Here is a 19189-nt window from a genome sequence, read left to right as displayed (position 1 = left end):
AAGAGTACATCAGGGAGACTCTAAATGTGAATAGACTTATTTCCCCTATTGAAAAGAGCAGACACTGTCAGGCTGGGTTGAGAAACAAAATCTAGCTATACCTTGTTTATAACAAATATACCTAACCACGTGACTGTGGTCCTTGTTAGTTATCACTGAGTCAGTTCCGGCTCATGGCGGACCTGTCTGTGCAGAGTTGAACTGTTCCATAGAGTTTTCAAGGTTGTGACCTTTTGGAAGCAGCTCGCCAGGCCTGTCTTCTGAGGCACCTCTAGGTGGGTTGGAACTGCCAACTTCTCGATTGGCACTAGCCCAGTACTTAATAATTTGTGACACCCAGGGACTCCTTTACTACATGAATGACCAAAACCAAACCCACTGCCATCAAGTCGAACAGGGTTTCCAAGGAGCAGCTGGTGGATGTGAACTGCCAACCTTCTGGTTAGCAGCCGAGCTCTTAACCACTGCACCGCCAGGGCTCCACATATATGATGAACAATTTAAAATAAAAGGACAGGCAAAGAGACAGCACATAAATGTAAACGGAAGTAAGCAAAAACAGAAGTAGTAATTATAGCAGAATTTAAGTCAACAGCAGCAGATACCACTGGCAAAAAAGGACAAATTATAAATCTTTATGTGCAAACAACATAGCGTAACATATATAAAACGAAAGGGTAAAGCGGACCCTGAAGAAAGTGAAGATCCGTCCAATTTTATAAATAACTTCCAGGAATATCTTTAAATTGATCTAGTAAACAGACGCTGAGCACTTCTATCCTGATTATAAAAGTAACACAAGATTATAGTATGAAGTCTGGTAAATACAGAGAACATAAAATAGGAGAAAATAGTTTCATCACCCCACCACAGGCAAAACATATCAGTGAACAATTCAATCAACGCATCTTAGAGTTTTTTTCGTATATAATCAGAAAGCTCATCACTGAAAAACACTGAGTGTCATAATATCAGACTGTGTTTAGAAATGATTTCTGGAGTCCAAATAGAGACATAGACAGGTAGGTAGATACATACACACACACACACACACACACGCACACACACGCACACGTGCATATATACATACACACAAAGACAGAGAGAGAGAGATAAAGCACTAACTCACATTTTACATTTGTAACTTACTCTTGACAGCCGCCAACTACGCCTATTCTTCCATCTTGTCCTTTGTACTTTTTGGTGGTTAGAGGAGGTATGATATTTCTCACCAACTGGAAAGTATTTTCCATGACCTTTATCGAATGTGCTTTATGTAGTGAAAACGCTCTTTCTAAAACTGAAAAACAGGAAAACGAAATTCACTCAGAAACATAAATATCTCATTATACATAAAGAACAGAGACTTAAACAAAACAGTCCGTTAACTGAAATGCTTTCCAAAGCTGACTTAATAGGAATGCTCTGGATTTTTATCCAGTGGTTTCCCCATTTTGTTTCTGTAAGCCAATGATGCCCAGAGATCAGCACACAACTCTAATATACGCCGTACACATCACGTTTAAAGAGCCCTGGTGGTGCGGAGGTTAAACACTCAGCTGCTAATCAAAAGGTCAGCGATTCGAACCCTCCAACTGCTCCTCGGAAGATGTGGCAATGTGTGTCCATAAATGGCCTTGGAAGCACTGTGGGGCAGTCCCACTCTGTCCTACAGGGTCTGTGTGAGTTGGAATCAACTGGACGGCACACGACAACAACATACCAAGTTTATTTTTGAAATGCGTCAGATACTTTTCCGTCATCTTTCAGAAAGTTTTATAAACTTAAAAAGCAACGTTACTTGATAATATACATATTTATATTTCCATCTTCCTTTAAGTTTATTAGGAGCCCTGATGGCACAGTTGTTAAAAGCTCAGCTGCTAACCAAAAGGTCGGCAGTTAAATCCATCAGCCGCTCCTTGGAAACGCTATAGGGCAGTTCCACTCTGTCCTCTAGGGTCGCTATGAGTCTGAATCGGCGTGATGGCAGTGGATTTGGTTTTGGTTTGGTTAAGGTTATTAGGTCACTTCTATACCCTCGAATTGGAACAGCAAGTTCCCATCTGTTACCTTCCACTGTCATATTCTAAGGCCCGACAGATTCATCACATCGTTCCAAGTTCATTTTTCAAGCTGTATTTCCAACACTCATTTGGACCCTAAGGATACTTGTTAGATAACCTAGATATTAGTCAGATGACTAGTTAGCTAAACTAGGACATAAGAATCTTAAATTGGGTTCAAAGTGGCATTTTAAAATAATTTGACCATTTAAAATGATCTCTAAAGAGCTACATTTTAATTGGTCTTTCTTGAAAAACTTCCTGCCTTGGCTGTTTTGTCTTCGTATGTAAAACAGCTTCAGTGAGACATGCTGATTCCTCCGTAGAGCCCAGCGTATGAACAGATAAACATATAGTCTCTCTAGGTTGAAGGATCTTTGAAAATATAAACCATACTTTCTCCGACACGGTAACCAATATTTTTATCCTTTCACTTTTCTCAGCTGCTAAGAAAAATCAGAGACGTGTCCAAACGTCAACTATAAGACCGAAAGTGGATGCAGTTCCTATCTGGCAAAAGCTTTATCTTTAATAGAACTGTTCTTTTTTGTTAAGAAAATTATTTTTTATTCAATAAAATTATTCAAGTAATTTTCTTTAATGAGTAGACTTAAATGCCTTAGCTGAGACATCACACGCTTAGATCATAAAATGAAAATATAACATGAATTACTGGGAAAGCAAACACCTTGTCACCTTCTTCCAAACCAACACAGAATTAAAACTCAAAACAGAATCACCCTGTAAACCTTTGGCCAAGAAGAATCACGACCAGCCTTGCTCAATGGTGAGTACAGCTGGCGAATCCCATGGTCTTGATTATAACCGACGCTCTGCTCCTGGTGAAGTTAAGTAAACTGCCTTCATCTACACAACTACTCCCCATCTGATCTGGAGCTTGGCCACAGCTGTGTGATGCTGCGCTAACAAAGCAACCCTGCTCTCAACCTTTCCTCCCCTCCAGTTCATTCCACGTCCTGAATCCTCAACCCACACCCTGGAGCGCAAGATCACGCACTGTCTTTCCACCATGCTCGTTTCAACGCATGGGACACCGAGATGTGAACGGTGTAATTGTGAAATGCTCTGTCCCTGGTGCTGCCTTTGACGAGCTGTGTGAAGGAATCAGGGTTGCTATAATTAAACTCCAGTATCACTGAATGCTGATGAAGAATCTAAGCTGTTGCGAAAATGGCTAACGTGTATCTGTTGCTAACCTTAACACAGCTAGCGTCACAACAAGATGACCAATCAATAGGGAAAAAAAATTAGAGGATATTCACTCCTTCAAATGCCTCAGAATAAGAAATACAGCTGCTTTTCAAAGTTTAGACCAAACCCATTGCCGTCAAGGCGATTCCGACTCATAGCGACCCTACAGGACAGAGTAGATAGAACTGCCCCATAAGGTTTCCAAGGAGTGGCTGGTAGATTCAAACTGCTGACCTTTTAGTTAGCAGCCGAGCTCTCAACCACTGCACCACCAGGGCTCCAATTAGGAACTGTAAATACAGAATCCAAACTTATCAGCCAATCAGGGGTTGCTCTGGTTTCCTTATAATGTTCTGGGTTTATGCCTCATCCTTTTTACTAAATACTAAACTCGCAGCTACATATAAAATATTCCTAAGGCCAAGCTGATTTCTCTGTGTTACAGATACACATGTTAGAGATGCTTGGTTTCAAGGAGTTCTGTTTCCAAACCAGCATTTCAACAACTCATTAGGAAGTGGTCACTGAGCCATGACATTATATTACTTAAGAATCAATTAGAGTCGGTATCACAACTGAATGGATGCCATGTCAGTCTTCCATAATATTTACGAACTTAAACGTGGAGCAAAGAGAACAGTCTGGGGAAATGAAAATCATCGTTTTTCACTTAATAAAAAGATACACAAAATACTTTAAAGGGCGTATGTCCTAAGAGGTATGTACTCTACAAGTTTAATTTTCCTAATCTTGTCTAAAAATGGGAATTTAAAAACATAGAAAAGCATGGATAAATGTATCAAATGACTATTACAAATTTCCCCCAGTATGCAGTAATTTAAGCTCTTGCCCTTAAACTAGAATTCAAGATGGAACTGTGGACTTTGCATTGTTACAGGGATAAGTACCTTATTAAAGCTTCTACAATCAACAAATATGTATCAGGTTATTAATAAATACTCAGCCAAGTAAAAGTGTTCTTTAAATAAGCATAAAAGATTTGTAAACATCTATTTTCCAGAGTTTTTACAAACATACCTTTTCTCTAAGCCAGGATAATGTTTACAAAGGTCACAATAAAAACCAACCTAATATTTCCCCGCTGAGTTTCCATACAAGTTATAAAATATGACTAGTGATTTCAGGAAGCCCTTACTGTATATAGAATGGTACAAATGGTTTATGTGCTTGGCTGCCGACCAAAAGGTTGACACTTAGAGTCCACCCAGAGATGCCTCAGAAGAAAGACCTGGCGATCTACTCCTGAAAGATCAGTCACTGATAACCCTAAGGGCACAGTTCTACTCCGACACACACGGGGCTGCCCTGAGTCCGAATCAACCCAGCGGCAACTGGTTCGGTTGTTTTGGTTTACTACATACGCTACAGAGCACAAACGAGGAAGACACGAGAATCACCAAGTGTCAGGACAGAAGCATTACGAGCCCCACCATAAAAATCCCCCAAGCACGTTAAATTACGGTTTTAGAAAAATACACTTGTCTGTATGGAAACACGCATCGGTGTAGATCAGGGTTTCTTCTTTGTTGAGGGCTGGGGGCTTTCCATGCTTTGCAGGATGTTTAGCTGTGATCCTGCTTCTACCTACAAGATGCCAGTAGCACGCACACCTCCCACCAAGTTATGCCAACTGAAAATGTCCTAGACATTGCCACATGTTCCCTGAGGGCAAAATCAGCCCCACTGAGAACCACTGCTACAGATGCATGAATGTAGTCTCAACATCTTCAAATACACCAGTGCTTCAAATTAAATCATATTTAAAGTCATATAAAGCATAAATGGTGGCTTGTAAAATCACATCGGAATAAAACGATTTCGCTAGACCTCAATTTATGGCTCTTACAAATTAACATTTTATACCAAGCTAACACACCCAACAGAAAGTATTCTTAGATTAATGGCGACACTTGATAACCTCTCATCCCCACCCTAAAAAAAAGGAACTAAATCAGTGCATGCTTCAGAAAGATTCCTTCCCCCAATTACCTGAGATTCCCATCTTATAAACACCTACATTTTAAACTTCAGATGTTAAGCTTTGAAAAAAACAACACAATAGACGAGGTATGAAATATTTAATCTTTATATCAAAAAGGGTAAGTATCATGAACCAAAAGCAGCCCTGGTGGCGCAGTAGTTAAGAGCTCAGGTGCTAACCAAAAGGTCAGCAGTGTGATCCCACCAGCTGCTCTGTGGGAGAAAGATGTGGCGGTCTGCTTCCACTCAGATTTCAGCCTTGGAAACCCTACGGGGCAGTTCTACTTTGTCCTAAAGGGTCACCGTGAGTCAAAACGGGTTTGTTTTTTTATCATGAACCAATATTTAACTACTTGTTTGTACTTTGCCTCATAGCCCAGAAAAAAAAAAACAAAACAAATATTACAAAAACGATCTGATACAAAACTAAGCCATCACGTGTCAAAATGCAGTACCTAGCGGAGGAGAAAGAGCCGCTGTCATAGCATGAAAACTAATGTCATCTTCATACGCCCAGTGGTGTGTCTGCTGTGGTGGGCTTGGTGGCCTGGACTGCGCCCTCTGTGAGACAACCCAGGAAATCCCAGAGAACGCTGCCCCAACATCTGCAGCATCTGGAGCGCTCTGGCACACTCTGCTTCCCGGTGCTTGCCCTCCGTTTTCAGCCTCTGCTCCTCGTATCTGAAAAACCTCTCTCCTGAATCCACTCTTTGCTGCCAACGTTTCCCCATCGTCTTGTCCGGGGGCATATGGATACAGCGCCTTTTTGACCCTTCTGGTTGAGAAAGAGGAGGTGTGCTGTTCTCAGTGCCCATGTGCTGAAAGCCTACCATTTTTAAAGCAAACAATGACTTTTGTTGTTACTCAAATAACAAGTGTGCCGACTGTCATTCTGCCTTCACTTTGATATACACTTTATTAAAACGGTAAGATAACAAGGGATTTAAATAACACAACATGGAAGCATTTGACCCACTACAGCAGATAAATCTCTACAGCAGTTAATCATTTAAAAAACAAATTTTAAAGTCCCATTTTCCATAAAACAAAAATACATATTCTGATTGTGTAAAAACTCATATTGCATTCACATAGCAAACTTTACAATACGCAGACAGAAAACACGGGGTGAGGGGGATCCTGTTTTGAACGATTACTTTATCTCAAATAGAACTGTGATATTTTGGAGCCAAAAGTACGCAAATGCAATCGTTTTCATAGCAACCTGACTGACCCACAGTATGCAAAACCCATCTCTTCCTCCTCTGTTAAGCTGTAATACTCTGTTCAGACTTTATCCGTGGTCCCAGCTTACGGGCTGTGATGTCACTGCAAGGAAAGAGTCTAGAAATCCTCGAGGACAGCAAGGCTCCTCCGTCAACAGAGCGTTTGAAGATTTACGTGTCAAAAACTGCCTTTCAAACATGGGTCAAGTTTTAAATTATTTTAAAAGCATAACTGAGTTGATAGTAGCTTTTTGTTGTGTACTTAAATAGCTACTAAAGGTAAAGGAACTGTTATTACACGTGAAGTTCTGAGACTTTCAAACACACAGAAAATTACGTGATGGGGGATGGAATGGACATAAACAAGGGCGTTTTCGTACCTGAACTGGTAGATATGTTTCCCTTTGCCTACACAGAATGAGGTGCCTCTCCCAGACTACGGCTTAAAGGCAGGGTTCAGGTCTTTTCCATGTTTGCCCCCCTGCCCCTCCACCACAGGGTCACTATGAGTTGGAACCGACTTGATGGCACCTAACAACAAACCCTCCATTGGAGCCCTGGTGGCGCAGCGGTTAAGAGCTCGGCTGGTAACCAAAAGGTCGGCCATTGGAATCCACCAGGCGCTCCCTGGAAGCCCTATGGGGCAGTTCTACTCTGTCCTACAGGGTCGCTGTGAGTAGCAATCGACTCGACAGCACTGGATTTGGTTTTGTTCCCTGACCCTCAAGTGCGTCTAATAGTGCCTTACTCAGACTAAAACCCTCAGTAAATGTGTGATAAACTAAAGGCATCTTAGTCCAGTCTTCTCATTAACAGCCAGTTTATCCCTCTTTTATAAAGAAACGAAGGCCCAGAGAGACAGCCCTGCGAAGACACCACCGTTAGGAACGGACAAGCCGAACCAGAAGACACCATGTGACCGGAAGGCTAACATTTTAAGGCAAAAGAAATAATTCCTCAACCAAATAAATATTCACCCCACCAGCCAAACGAAAAGTCAAATCCTTCACAAATGTCCTCTGGAGCCATTTAGGAGGAAAAATAAAAATCACCGTCAAGAAGTACACCACTTATTAACTGTTAACTTGTTAACTGGATTTGCATGAACGGCAAGTATAAATCTGACCTGCACAAACATCTGTCCCATTCGCCTGAGAGAAACACCTTCTATTAGTGAAAGGGGCAAAGGAAGGTCAACTAGATTTCCCTACACTTAGTAAAGGAGGCCGGGTGGCACAAGGGTTAAGTGCTCAGCAGCGAACAGAAAGATCGCACCTGTGGGAAAAAGACCTGGCTGTCTGCTCCTGTGAAGACTACAGCCTAGAAGACCTTATAGGCAGTTCTACTCCGTCACATGGGGTCGCTGTGAGTAGAAATCCACTTGACCGCACCTAACAACAACACTTAGTGAATCAGAAGTTCCAGCTGGCTTACTGATAGGCACCATTTGGAGTTACTCACAACATTTAAATATAAACATCAGTGTTCTAAAGGATAAAAAGGCCTTGACAAGAGGCAACTTAAAATTCCCCCTAAGTAACTTTGTTTTTAGGACAATTCTGAGCCTGGAAAGACAGGTCCGGTTTGTCTGCTTTTGGTTAGCTTTAAAGACACCTGGCCGAGGAGCGCTAGAGAATGAGGGGGAGTTCTGAGTCCGGGCCGTTTTCTAGGTTACCTGTCAGGGACAGCTCTGCATACCGTCATCATGCTTCTCTGTGCCAAAGATGCTGTAAATGAACGTGGATTTCTAACTAACTCAGCATGTCACAGAAACCCTTCATCCAACCGAGACACTCTATGGTACCTCCTAAAACTTGGGGTGCCAAGTCAGCGATCTAGCTCTACTTTTTGGTAAAAGCTTAGCAAGTCAGTCTCGTAATGACACCTGAAACAAGCTCAAACACAAATCTTGCTAACCAATCACAAGCGTGCAAATTTAAGACGAGCCGAAAGAAAACCCACCGCCAGTTCGAGTCGACTCCAACTCACAGCAACCCTGCAGGACAGACGAGAACTGCCCCACAGGTTCCCAAGGCTGTAAGTCTTTATGGAAGCAGACTGCCACATCTTTCTCTCATGGAGCAGCTGGTGGGTTCTAACCACCAACCTTCCAGTTAGCAGCTGAGCGCTTTAACCATGGCACCACCAAGGCTCCACTTGTCTTCTCTACAAAGGTGGGTAACAGCAATCTCCCCACCTCGTGAGGAATGACATACAACACATAAGCCATTTAGCTTCATAAAAAATACTGGATAAATTCATATTCACAGGGTAGAGGAAAAGAGGAAATCACGTGTGGAGGTATGGGGCCCCCAAACAATTAAAATCCGCGTGTTCAGTTTATGCCTAAATTCTTCCTGCATAGCTCATCCCATCTGAAAAGCATCTCAGAGTTCAGGGACCGACTGAGGAATTCTAAGGCCCAAAAACCAAGGTCAGGGATGAGAGTCTTCTGGGCGCCTAGGTAACTCTCTGGTCACAGGATCTCTTGGGGTAACCCTTCCCAAGGACGCGCGCTCGCTCGCTCGCTCGCTCACATATGCCCTGGCCCAGGGCTGCACAGACACACACACCGAGGCCCTGGCCCAGGGCTGCACTAACCATCTTCAGGCGGCACCGGGACGGCGAAGGGCGCACATTCCACCGTGACCGGATGCTCGGCGAAGGAGAAGCCCTCGCCAGGCAAGTCCTTCCTGGCCGCCTAGGTCCCGACCATCCCGGTCTCCCGCTGTGGGGTTCGCGGGGCCCCTGGCGGCGGCGCGGGCGCCCAGGATACGGTCCACGTCGTCGGAGAACTTGCAGAACTTGCGCGCAGGCCCGCCCCTGGGGAGCCGGTCCTTTGCCTGGTAATACTGGCGCTTCAAGCCCTTGATGCGGATGCGGCACTGCTCGGGGGTCCGGTCGAAGCCCATCTGGGCAAGTCTGCACGCCACGTCCCGGTACACATGGCTGTTCCGAAAGATGCCGTCCAGCGCCGACTGCACGCCCGCTTCGCCCCAGATGCCCAGCAGGGCTCGCGTCTCCAGGTCGGACCACAGGAAGCCCCGGGTGCTGGCGATCATCATCTTAGCCTGGGTGGGCGCGCACAAAGGGGCCGCGAGCGGGGCAAGGGCAGGGGAAGGAAAAGCTAGACAAAACAGCGACCCTTCGCCGGGCAGAGTGGGACACCTCCAAATCCACGCGCCAGGAGCTATCGACGCGCACCCTGCTGCGCTTCACATTTCTCCTTAGACTGCGGTGACCCCGGCCGGAGTTGGCCGCCCCTCACTGTGCTCCGCCCGCCGCGGAAACAAAGTTTAAAAGGGGTGTCGAGCAGCGCTCCGCAGCCCATTCACATGCAAATCCACCGTGAGGCGAGGGCGCCCCGCGACGACCCCGCGGCCAGGCCCGCTGGCTGCGCTTGGACGGCCCCAGGCCCCGCGTACCCAGCAGCTGGTCACTCCCGCGGGCTCTGTCGCTCGGACCACAAGCCTCCGGCGGCCGGACTAGCGCCTGCCGGGGCCCGGCTCTCGGCGCGCGCGGCGGCGATCAAAGCTCCCCTCTCCAGGAGCGCGAACACCCTCCCTCTGCCGCCGGCGCCCCGCGCCACTAGGATGCACCTCCTGGCGCGTGCCCAGCTGTGCACCTGCGGTCGCCGCGACCCTTCCCAACGCGCCCGCTCCTTTTACCCGCCGCTTCCCTCCACCCTCCGGTGCCACTCACGCACCGACATCCCCGCCTCTGCTCGGGTGACAGGCCGAGGCGCCGCCTCTCCCAGCCTCTCTGGGGTGCACCCGTGCAGAAATTCCCGACTGGCCGGCCTTCGGCAAGATCGCGCCCAGAGCAGGGGGAGCACCCCCGGGGGCGCCTCACTCTGCTCCAGCCGCGCTCCCAACGCGCCACCCCGAGGGCGCTCTTGACGGCGTCTCCGGGAACCCTGGCGGCGCGCCTCCCAGATGCTCCCCGGCCTCGCACGCAGGCGGCTCCCTTGCTAGTGTCGCCCGCACGGAAAAGGGACAGGCCTCCCGCCGGGGAGAAAGGGCCCCGGGGCCGAGAGTACCTGCGCGCAGCGGCAGCCAGTAGAGCGCCAGCGCGGACAAGAGCAGCGCCGCAACGGCCGCGCGCGTGGCCAGAGTCCCGGCTCCTCCCCACGCGATCATCCCGGACGAGAGCGCGGCCCTCTGCAGCCACGGCCCGGCGCCCTCTCTCCGGTGAGGCCTAGGCGACCTTACCTAGCCTGCAGGCCGGGAAGCCGAGGGCAGCGCGCGCGGCTAAGCCACCCACGCATGCGAGCACAACCATTGGCCGCTCCTTCCGGGTTCGCGGCCGAGGTCCCGTAGCAGCCGCGGCTCAAACGGGCTCCCAACGCGCAGAGGGTCCGGGCTCCAGGGCTCGCCCCACCGCCGACCGCCCTCCACCAATCACCACTCGGGCTCCGGATGATTGACATGCGTGACGCCAAACGGCCTGGGCGTGCAAGCGCTGAAGCCAGGGCGCCCGCGTGGCGCAGTGTTCTGGTGTAAAAGCAGGTTATGGAAGAGAATCCAGAGGAGTCTTAACAGATCAGAGCCTGACTTACTTTTATCGTTCCTTTTTTGGGCATGGGAAGTTGTAGAAAATGAGTGAGGTAAAGCTGCGCAGTTCGCAAACAGGTTGCAGCAAGAACAATTGCCAGAGTTGGCATTAGGCATGATAAAGCAGGAGTGCTCGGAGGACTGTTTTTGTGTTGCTAAACGTATTATTGTTGCACCTGAGATTTACGTCTCCAGCCCAGCCCTCTCCCCTGAACTCCAGACTGGTACTAAAAACCCAAACCCAGTGCTGTGGAGTCTATTCGACTATCCCACTGCTTCCTCGCCTGCACTTGAATGTCTAATAGACATTAAAAAATCAAACCCGTTGCCGCAGAATCCATGCTGATTCATGGCGACCGCATGTGTTACACAATAGAACTGCTCCGTAGGGACTGTGGCTGTAATCTGTTAAGAAAGCAGATGGCCAGGCATTTCTTCCACAGCATGGCTGAGTGGGTTCGAGCCACCGTTATTTAGGTTAGTAGTGGAGAACTGAAAGGTTAGCGGTTCCAACCCACCAGTGCTCTGTTGCAGAAGGTTGTGGCAGTCGGCTCCGTAAAGATTACAGACTCGGAAACTCCCTGGGACAGTTAGAGCTGACTCCATGGCAATGGATTTGGTTTAAGGAAGGACAAACGTCTGCACCACCAACCAAAAGCCAAACCCGTTGCCGTCGAGTCGATTCCGACTCATGGCGACCCTACAGGACAGAGCACAACGGCGCCATAGGGTTTCCAAGGAGCGCCTGGTGGATTCCAACTGCGCACTTGTGGGTGCAGCCGAGCTCCTTGCACCACCTAGGGACCTCAGATTTAACATATTCAAAAACAGCTCTGACTCCAATTCCCTGCCATCTGCTTCATCTCAATAAGTGATAACTCCACCATTTCAGCTGCTCACTCCAAAAACCTGGAAGACTTCTCTCTTTTCACATCCATTAGCACCTCTGTTGTCCCTACCTTAAGGAACCCTGGTGGCAAAGTGGTTAAGCTCTGGGCTGCTATCAGAAAGGTCGGGTTTGAACCCACCAGCTGCTCTGCAGGAGAAAGATGTGGCAGTCTGCTTCCATAGAGAATACAGCCTTGGATACCCTATGGGGCAGTTCTTCTCTGTCCTATAGGGCGCTATAAGTTGGAATCAACTCGATGGCAAAGAGTTTTTGGCAAGGGTTTCATTTTACTTGGATCCACAATCAACACCCGTGGACCAGCAGTCCAAGCCATGGTGTTTTCTATTGCCTCATACGCACGGGAAAGCTGGACAATGAATAAGGAACACAAAAGAAGAATTGATGTCTTTGAATTATGGTGTTGGCAAAGAATATTGAATACACCATGGATTGCCAGAAGAATGAACAAATCTGTCTTGAAAGAAGTACAGCCAGAATGCTCCTTAGAAATGAGGATGGAGAGACTTCATCTCATGTACTTTGGACATGTTATCAGGAGGACCAGTCCCTAGGGAAGGACATCATGGTTGGTAAAGTAGAGGGTCAGCGAAAAAAAGACCCTCAATGAGATGGATTGACACGGTGGCTGCGGCAATGGGCTCAAGCATAACAAGGATTGTGGGGATGGCACAGGACCAGGCAGTGTTTTGTTGTGTTGTACGTAGGGTCACTATGAGTTGGAACCGACTGGAGGGCACCTAAGAATGACAACAGCCTTAGAAACAGATCCAGAATTTGTCTCTCACACCTCCACTGCCACTCTATCAGAGGCTCCGTCATGGGTAGCCTGGATGACTGCATAGCCTTCAAGTTCACCTCCCTGCTGGATGCCTCATTGCAACGAGAAAGTTGGCTCCAATGAAAACACTTTGTTTTGCTCCCTCCTGTATCCTCAGCTCCTAGAACCTGGCCCATAGTAGGTGTGCTCTCTCTTGCTGATGGCTGAGGTATAATTTGCGTACAATAAAATTCTCTAATTTTAAGTGTGTAATTCTCTGAATTTCAATACATGTATATAATCAATCACATGGTCAAGAACTCGGCTGTTAACCCAAAGGTTGGCAGTTTGAATCCTCCTGCCGCTCCTTGGAAACCATATGGGGCGGTTCTCTTCTGTCCTATACGGTCGTTATGAGTCAGAATCAATTCAGCGGCAACGGGTTTGGTTGGGTTTGGTTGTATAATCATGTAAGGATCACCACATTTGTGATATATAACAATTCCATTACCCCCAAATTTTTGATGCTATTATAAATGTTTTATTTTCATTTGCAATTGTTCCTTGTGATTATTTTATTACTGTTACTATTATTTATTATATATTAACATCGTAGAGGTTAGGATTTACAACACATAGAATAATCACGTCAGATCACAAAATGGTGGACAACCACACCATACTGGGAATGGTGGCCCAGCCAAGTTGACACACGTTTTGGGGGGACACAATTCAATCCACAACCACATCTTTGTTATTATTGTATTCTATTTGTGGTCTATTTGTGGTCAACACAGGAACATGAATAGAAAGAGCAGAGAGAGAGAAAGAAAACTCAGCTTCATAGTCTTGCACATTAAATAAGATTCAACACCAACTCCACCTGTATCTCCCTGAGTCATCACCGATACTGTTAGGTTTGAGTACAGATTTCAAGATTAGCTTCAGTCAGTCTCAGAAAATATGACAAATATTTTAAAAGATTAAGTTCTGAAAATAACTAAATTTTAAAAATATCTTGCTGCCCCTCACTTCTGCCCCCCGCATTGATAATATTGGTGTTAATCGTGACTTACCCTGAATTTGAGAAGACAGACTTCTTAGATAACCTTCTCAGTCATCTATATCAAAACTAGCCAATGTCAGCCATAACTAAAATTTGTCACTATTATTTCAGCTCCCACTCCTTCGTCCACAATATCTGAAACACCCACACGACTCTGCCTCATTCATTTGTTTGTTTGTGCAATGCGTATCTTCCTGAGAACAGGTTACGACCCTACGTCCGTTTTCTAACCTCTTGTTTTAGGGCCAGGATGACATGACCACTCTTGTCAAGTGTCTGAAGGGCAGTGCTGTGGGAGAGGGTTTAGGTTTGTTCTTTGTCAGCTAGGAACCATTAGGAGTCACAAGTGGAAGCTCCAGAGAGAGAGACTTGGGCCCTTTGCAAGGAATAACTTTCTGTCTCAAGAGGGAAGAGACTGTTTTCAGAGGAGTGAGCTGCCTGTTGAAGGTGTTGGAGCATTTGATGAGGCTGATACGGAACAAATGCACACACCAGGATGATGACTGGACAAGATGACCTTTAAGTACTGCGTGACACTGAGGGTCTGCAAACTCACAGCCTGGTTCTATGATAAAAACACAGTGTGGGGGAGAGGGAGAAACACTAACTGGACGATAGATAGGCGGTAACTTTGGCAAAGGGAAGAGACAGTACTCAGGACTGGGCAATCAGCATAACTTGACCATGGCAACGTCATGGAAGCTCCATAGACACATCCAAACTCCTTGAGAGACCAAATTACTGGGCTGAGGGCTGGGGACCATGGTCTCGGGGAACATCTAGCTCAATCGGCATAACATAGTTTATAAAGAAAAGGTTCTACATCCTACTTTGGCAAGTAGCATCTGGGGTCTTAAAAGCTTGTGAGCAGCCATCTAAGATACTCCACTGGTCTCACTCCTTTGGGAGCAAGGGAGAATGAAGAAAACCAAACACACAAGGGAAAGATTAGCCCAAAGGACTAACAGACCACAACTATCACAGCATCCACCAGACTGAGTCCAGTACAACTAGATGGTGCCCGGCTACCACCACTGACTTCTCAGACAGGGATCACAATAGAGGGTCCTGGACAGAGCTGGAGAAAAACATAAAACAAAATTCTAACTCACAAAAAAAAACCAGACTTACTGATCCCATAGAGACTGGAGAAACTCTGAGAGTATGGCCCCCGGACACCCTTTTAGCTCAGTAATGAAGTCACTTCTGAGATTCACCCTTCATCCAAAGATTAGACAGGCCCATGAAACAAAACAAGACTAAATGGGCATACCAACCCAGGGGCAAGGACAAGAAGGCAGGAGGGGACAGGAACGCTGGTAATGGAGAACCCAAGGTTGAGAAGAGGAGTGTTGACATGTTGGGTTGGCAACCAATGTCACAAAATAATATATGTATTAATTGTTTAATGAGAAACTAACTTGCTCTGTAAACCTTCATCTAAAGCACAGTAATAAAAACAACGATAAGCACAGTGTGGTCAAACACACACACATTCAGGGAGGAGGCGTTCTGAGCGCGTCTGTGCCCAGAGTATAATTCTCTTCCAGGCTAGCTTTTACAGTAGCTGCTTACCCAAGTTTGATTTCAAAGTAAAAACAAGGTAAAACAAAAAAGCAAGAAAACACCTTCCCTCAGTCCACGGCGTATACAAGAGACTTAGGGCTGTCAAATCTAGGATGGAGCCGTAAAGGAGAGCGTGGTAACTTCTCGCAGGGAAGTCAGGAAAGGCTTCGCAGAGGTAGAGGTTGAATTGAGTATTGAAGCATAAATGTTTCATTTGGACAGGTAAGAAAATAATTTTAATCTGGGGACAGATAGCCTGATGGGTCAGTCAACCACAAGTGATTCATTGAGGCTGGAAAGTGCAGTCTGGGTGGATGGGGTGAGCACCTGATGTGGTGAGACAAGGCTGGAAGGTTGGGCAGGAATGAGGGCTCAGGAAGCCTCGTATGAGCGCTGAGGAGTTTTATACCATCGTGACTGAAACCACTGAAGTAGTTCCAGTGGAGAGTGACGTGATTAAATGTGTACATTAGTGGCAGTGAAGAGAATATACCGTAGGAGTAGAAGACCATAAACAGGAATAAAATTAGATTATTAAAATCATCCAGGCAAGAGGTGAGGAGAGCCTGAACAAGGCAGGCACATAGGAGGGGACAGTGCAAGGGAAGTGACGAAGATTGAACTGACAGGGTTGGTGATGATGGTGGCGTGGAAGTATGGTGAATTGTATTACTCTTCACACAACAGTCCATGTTCCATCCTGTGGTGGGTTTGGCTGGATTTTGACCCATTCTGTTCAAATGTTTAAAATGTTGAGTGATTTTAAAGGACTTTGCTCTGTTACAAAAGAAAGAGTTCTTTTCTGGGGGAAAGTTCGCTCCTGTGGAATGGCGCTCTCCCTCAGCCACAGCGATAGTGCTTGACTGGTTTCTGTAATTGCTCCCTCCCCTTGCCCTTTTCTGCCTTCTCTGCACCTAGGATGGGTGTTTCACCTGCCCTTGCGAGTGTTAGCTGCTGAGGGGCTCTCGTGATCCAGAGAGTTTTCAGTGACCATTTTTTGGAAGTTGATCAACAGGCCTTTCTTCCTAGTCTGTCTTAGTCTGGAGGCTCCGCTGAAACCTGTCCACTGTGGGCGACCCCGCTGGCATTTGAAATACCAGTGGCATAGCTTCCAGCATTACAGCAACAAGCAAGTCACCACAGTATACAAACTGACAAGTGGTGGAAATATGTGTATATATATATATATATACCACTCGTCTGTCAGTTCTGGTGCAGTGGGGGCTTGTGTGTTGCTGTGATACATTGGGAAAATCTGCTCATTAAAGTGTTAAAAAGCAAGACGTCACTTTGAGGACTAAGATGTGCCTGACCCAAGCCACGTATTTTCAATCACCTCATATGCGTGTGAAAGCTGGACAACGAATAAGAAAGACTGGAGAGGAATTGATGCCTTTGAGTTATAGTGTTGGCAAAGAACATTGAATATGCCATGGACTGCCAGAAGAATGAACAAATCTGTCTTGGAAGAAGTACAGCCAGATTGCTCCTTAGAAGGGAGGATGGTGAGATTTTGTCTCATGTACTTTGGACATGTTATCAGGAGGGACTAGTCCCTGGAGAAGGACATCATGCTTAGTAAAGCAGAGGGTCAGCGAAAAAAGAGGAAGACCCTCGACGAGATGGACTGACACAGTAGCTACAACAATGGGCTCAAACACAGCAACAATTGTGAGGATGGCGTAAGACTGGGCAGTGTTTCATTCCGTTGAGTATAGGGTAGCTATGAGTCGGAACCATCTCCAGGACAGCAAACAACAATTATCTCTAATGTATTTTTTTTTTTTTGCAGAAATGCTTTCAAGTTACTTGTCTATTTCATGAGGGTTCTTTAAAGGAGATAATAAAATCTATAAATCCATTGAACATGGAGCATAAGAACTATAATAAGACCCTGAAAGTGAACCAAAGATCGCATATTCCACCACAAATCCCTTCCACGTGGAACCCACACTGGTCCCTCAGGTTACAGTCTGCGACATGAGACTAGTTTATGGACTGGGTGAGAGAATCATCATTGTAGTAGCCGACTTCTGATATGGCCCCCATTGATTGCTGCCTCCTGGGATTCATGCCCTTGTATAATCATCCTCCCCTTGAGTATGAGCTGGACCTACTGAGTTTCTTCTGTCAAGATTGTGACTCGCATCTTGCTAGCAGACTCTGTATTACCTTCTCCGCTTACGTGCTTTCATGCTTTCATGAAGCAAGCTGCCATGTTGGAGAGGCTCACGTGGCAAATAACTGAGGGCAGCCTTTGGCCAACAGCCAGCGAGGAATTGAACGTTTCCAGCAACACAAAGTAAGCTTGGAAACGGATCCTTCCCCTGCTGAGCCTGGAGATGAATACAGTCCTGGACACTGACTGCAGCAGCCTGTGAGAGACCCTGAAGCAGCAGACCCAGCTAAGTCATGAGCGTCTTCCTGACACTCAGAAACTGTGAGACAATACGGTTGTTTTAAGTTGGGGGTGATTTGTTCCAAAGCAATAGATAATGAATAAATTGTCAATTTATATATTAAATATTAACAAAATTTAATTATTAAATTTTTTGTGTTTTAAAAAATTTTAACCTTTTATTTTAAAATTATTTCATGTAAAAGAATTGCAAGGTAGTACATGTCATCCGGATTCACTAACGGCTGGTATTTTGCCATATCTGCTTTGTCATTTAAAGCATTTCTTGACTCATTTGAGAGTTTCTCGTAGACTTCATGCCCCTGTACCGCTAAATACTTTAGCATCCGTTTCCTAACAGCACGGACGTTTACTTACATAGCTGCAGGACAATAATAAAATGTAGGAGATTAAACCACAACACACTATTATCGTCCAGTATATGGTCCATGTCTTAGTCATCTGGGGCTGCTGTAATAGAAATACCGCAAGTGGATGGCTTTAACAAACAGAAGTTTATTCTCTCACAGCTTAGGAGGCTAGAAGTCTGAATTCAGGGCACTGGCTCTAGGGGAAGGCTCTCTCCCTCTGGCGGCCCTGGGGGAAGGTCCTTGTCTCTTCTGACCTTCGGCTCCTGGGCAATCTTCATGTGGCTTGGCATCTCTCTTCCCCCATCTTTATTCTGCTTGCTTGTTTAATCTCTTTTGTATCTCTAAAGAGTTTGACTCAAGATACACCTTGCAGTAATCCTGCCTCATTAGCGTAACAAAGACAACCCCCTGAAAACTAAACCCACTGCCTATGAGTCAATTTTGACTCATAGGACCCAATAGGACAGAGTACAGCTGCCCTATAGGGTTCCCTAGGCTACAAATCTTTACGGAAGCAGACTGCCACATCTTTCTCCCGCAGAGCAGCTGGTGGGTTTGAACCGCCTAACTTCAGGTTAGCAGCCAAGCGCTTAACCACTGCACCACCAGGGCTCCTTTAACAAAGACAACCCATTCCCAAATGGGATTATAATCAGAGGCATAGAGGTTAGGATTTACAACACATATTTTGGGGGGACGTCATTCAATCCATAACAGTCCACTTTCAAATTGTTTCAACTGTTCCAGTAACAGCATGGTGGGAATAATAGTTCTTTTCTAGCAATTTTTTTCCCCAATCCAGGAGTATGCTTTGCATTTAACTTTCATGTCTCTTGAGACTCCACTGATCTAGAACAATCCCTTAAACCAGTTTTATCTTTCTTGACTTGGACACTTTTGAAGGCGACAGCCCAGTGGTTTTGTAGGTCAGCCTGACGATTAGATTTAGATTATGACTTTTTGGCAAGAAGGCTACATAAGAGAGATTGTGTTTTCTCCCTGTATCACATCAGGACGAGCACCATGTCAGACTGTCTAATTTTTGGCGACGTTAACTTTGATC

General features: G+C 46.0%; 1 protein-coding gene across 2 annotated transcripts in view; it reads right to left on the bottom strand.

Moving 5' to 3' along the window:
- NAXD (NAD(P)HX dehydratase) overlaps positions 1 to 10855 on the bottom strand; it is a 45946-nt gene extending 35091 nt beyond the window's left edge. The window contains exons 1-2 of one of the 2 annotated variants that reach the window (XM_012557444.2): positions 10717 to 10855; positions 1150 to 1300 (exon numbers count right to left, since the gene is read on the bottom strand). In XM_012557444.2, the coding sequence (XP_012412898.1) occupies positions 1150 to 1300; positions 10717 to 10786 (221 nt within the window). In that variant the 5' untranslated portion in view covers positions 10787 to 10855. The other variant, XM_023737398.1, reaches the window with a different exon arrangement.
- Between the last annotated feature and the right edge of the window lie 8334 nt (positions 10856 to 19189).

The sequence above is a fragment of the Trichechus manatus genome, unplaced genomic scaffold (genome assembly GCF_000243295.1).
Source record: "Trichechus manatus latirostris isolate Lorelei unplaced genomic scaffold, TriManLat1.0 scaffold00102, whole genome shotgun sequence".
In the NCBI taxonomy this organism is placed as follows: domain Eukaryota; kingdom Metazoa; phylum Chordata; class Mammalia; order Sirenia; family Trichechidae; genus Trichechus; species Trichechus manatus.
This window is presented reverse-complemented; position numbering and strand designations above follow the sequence as displayed.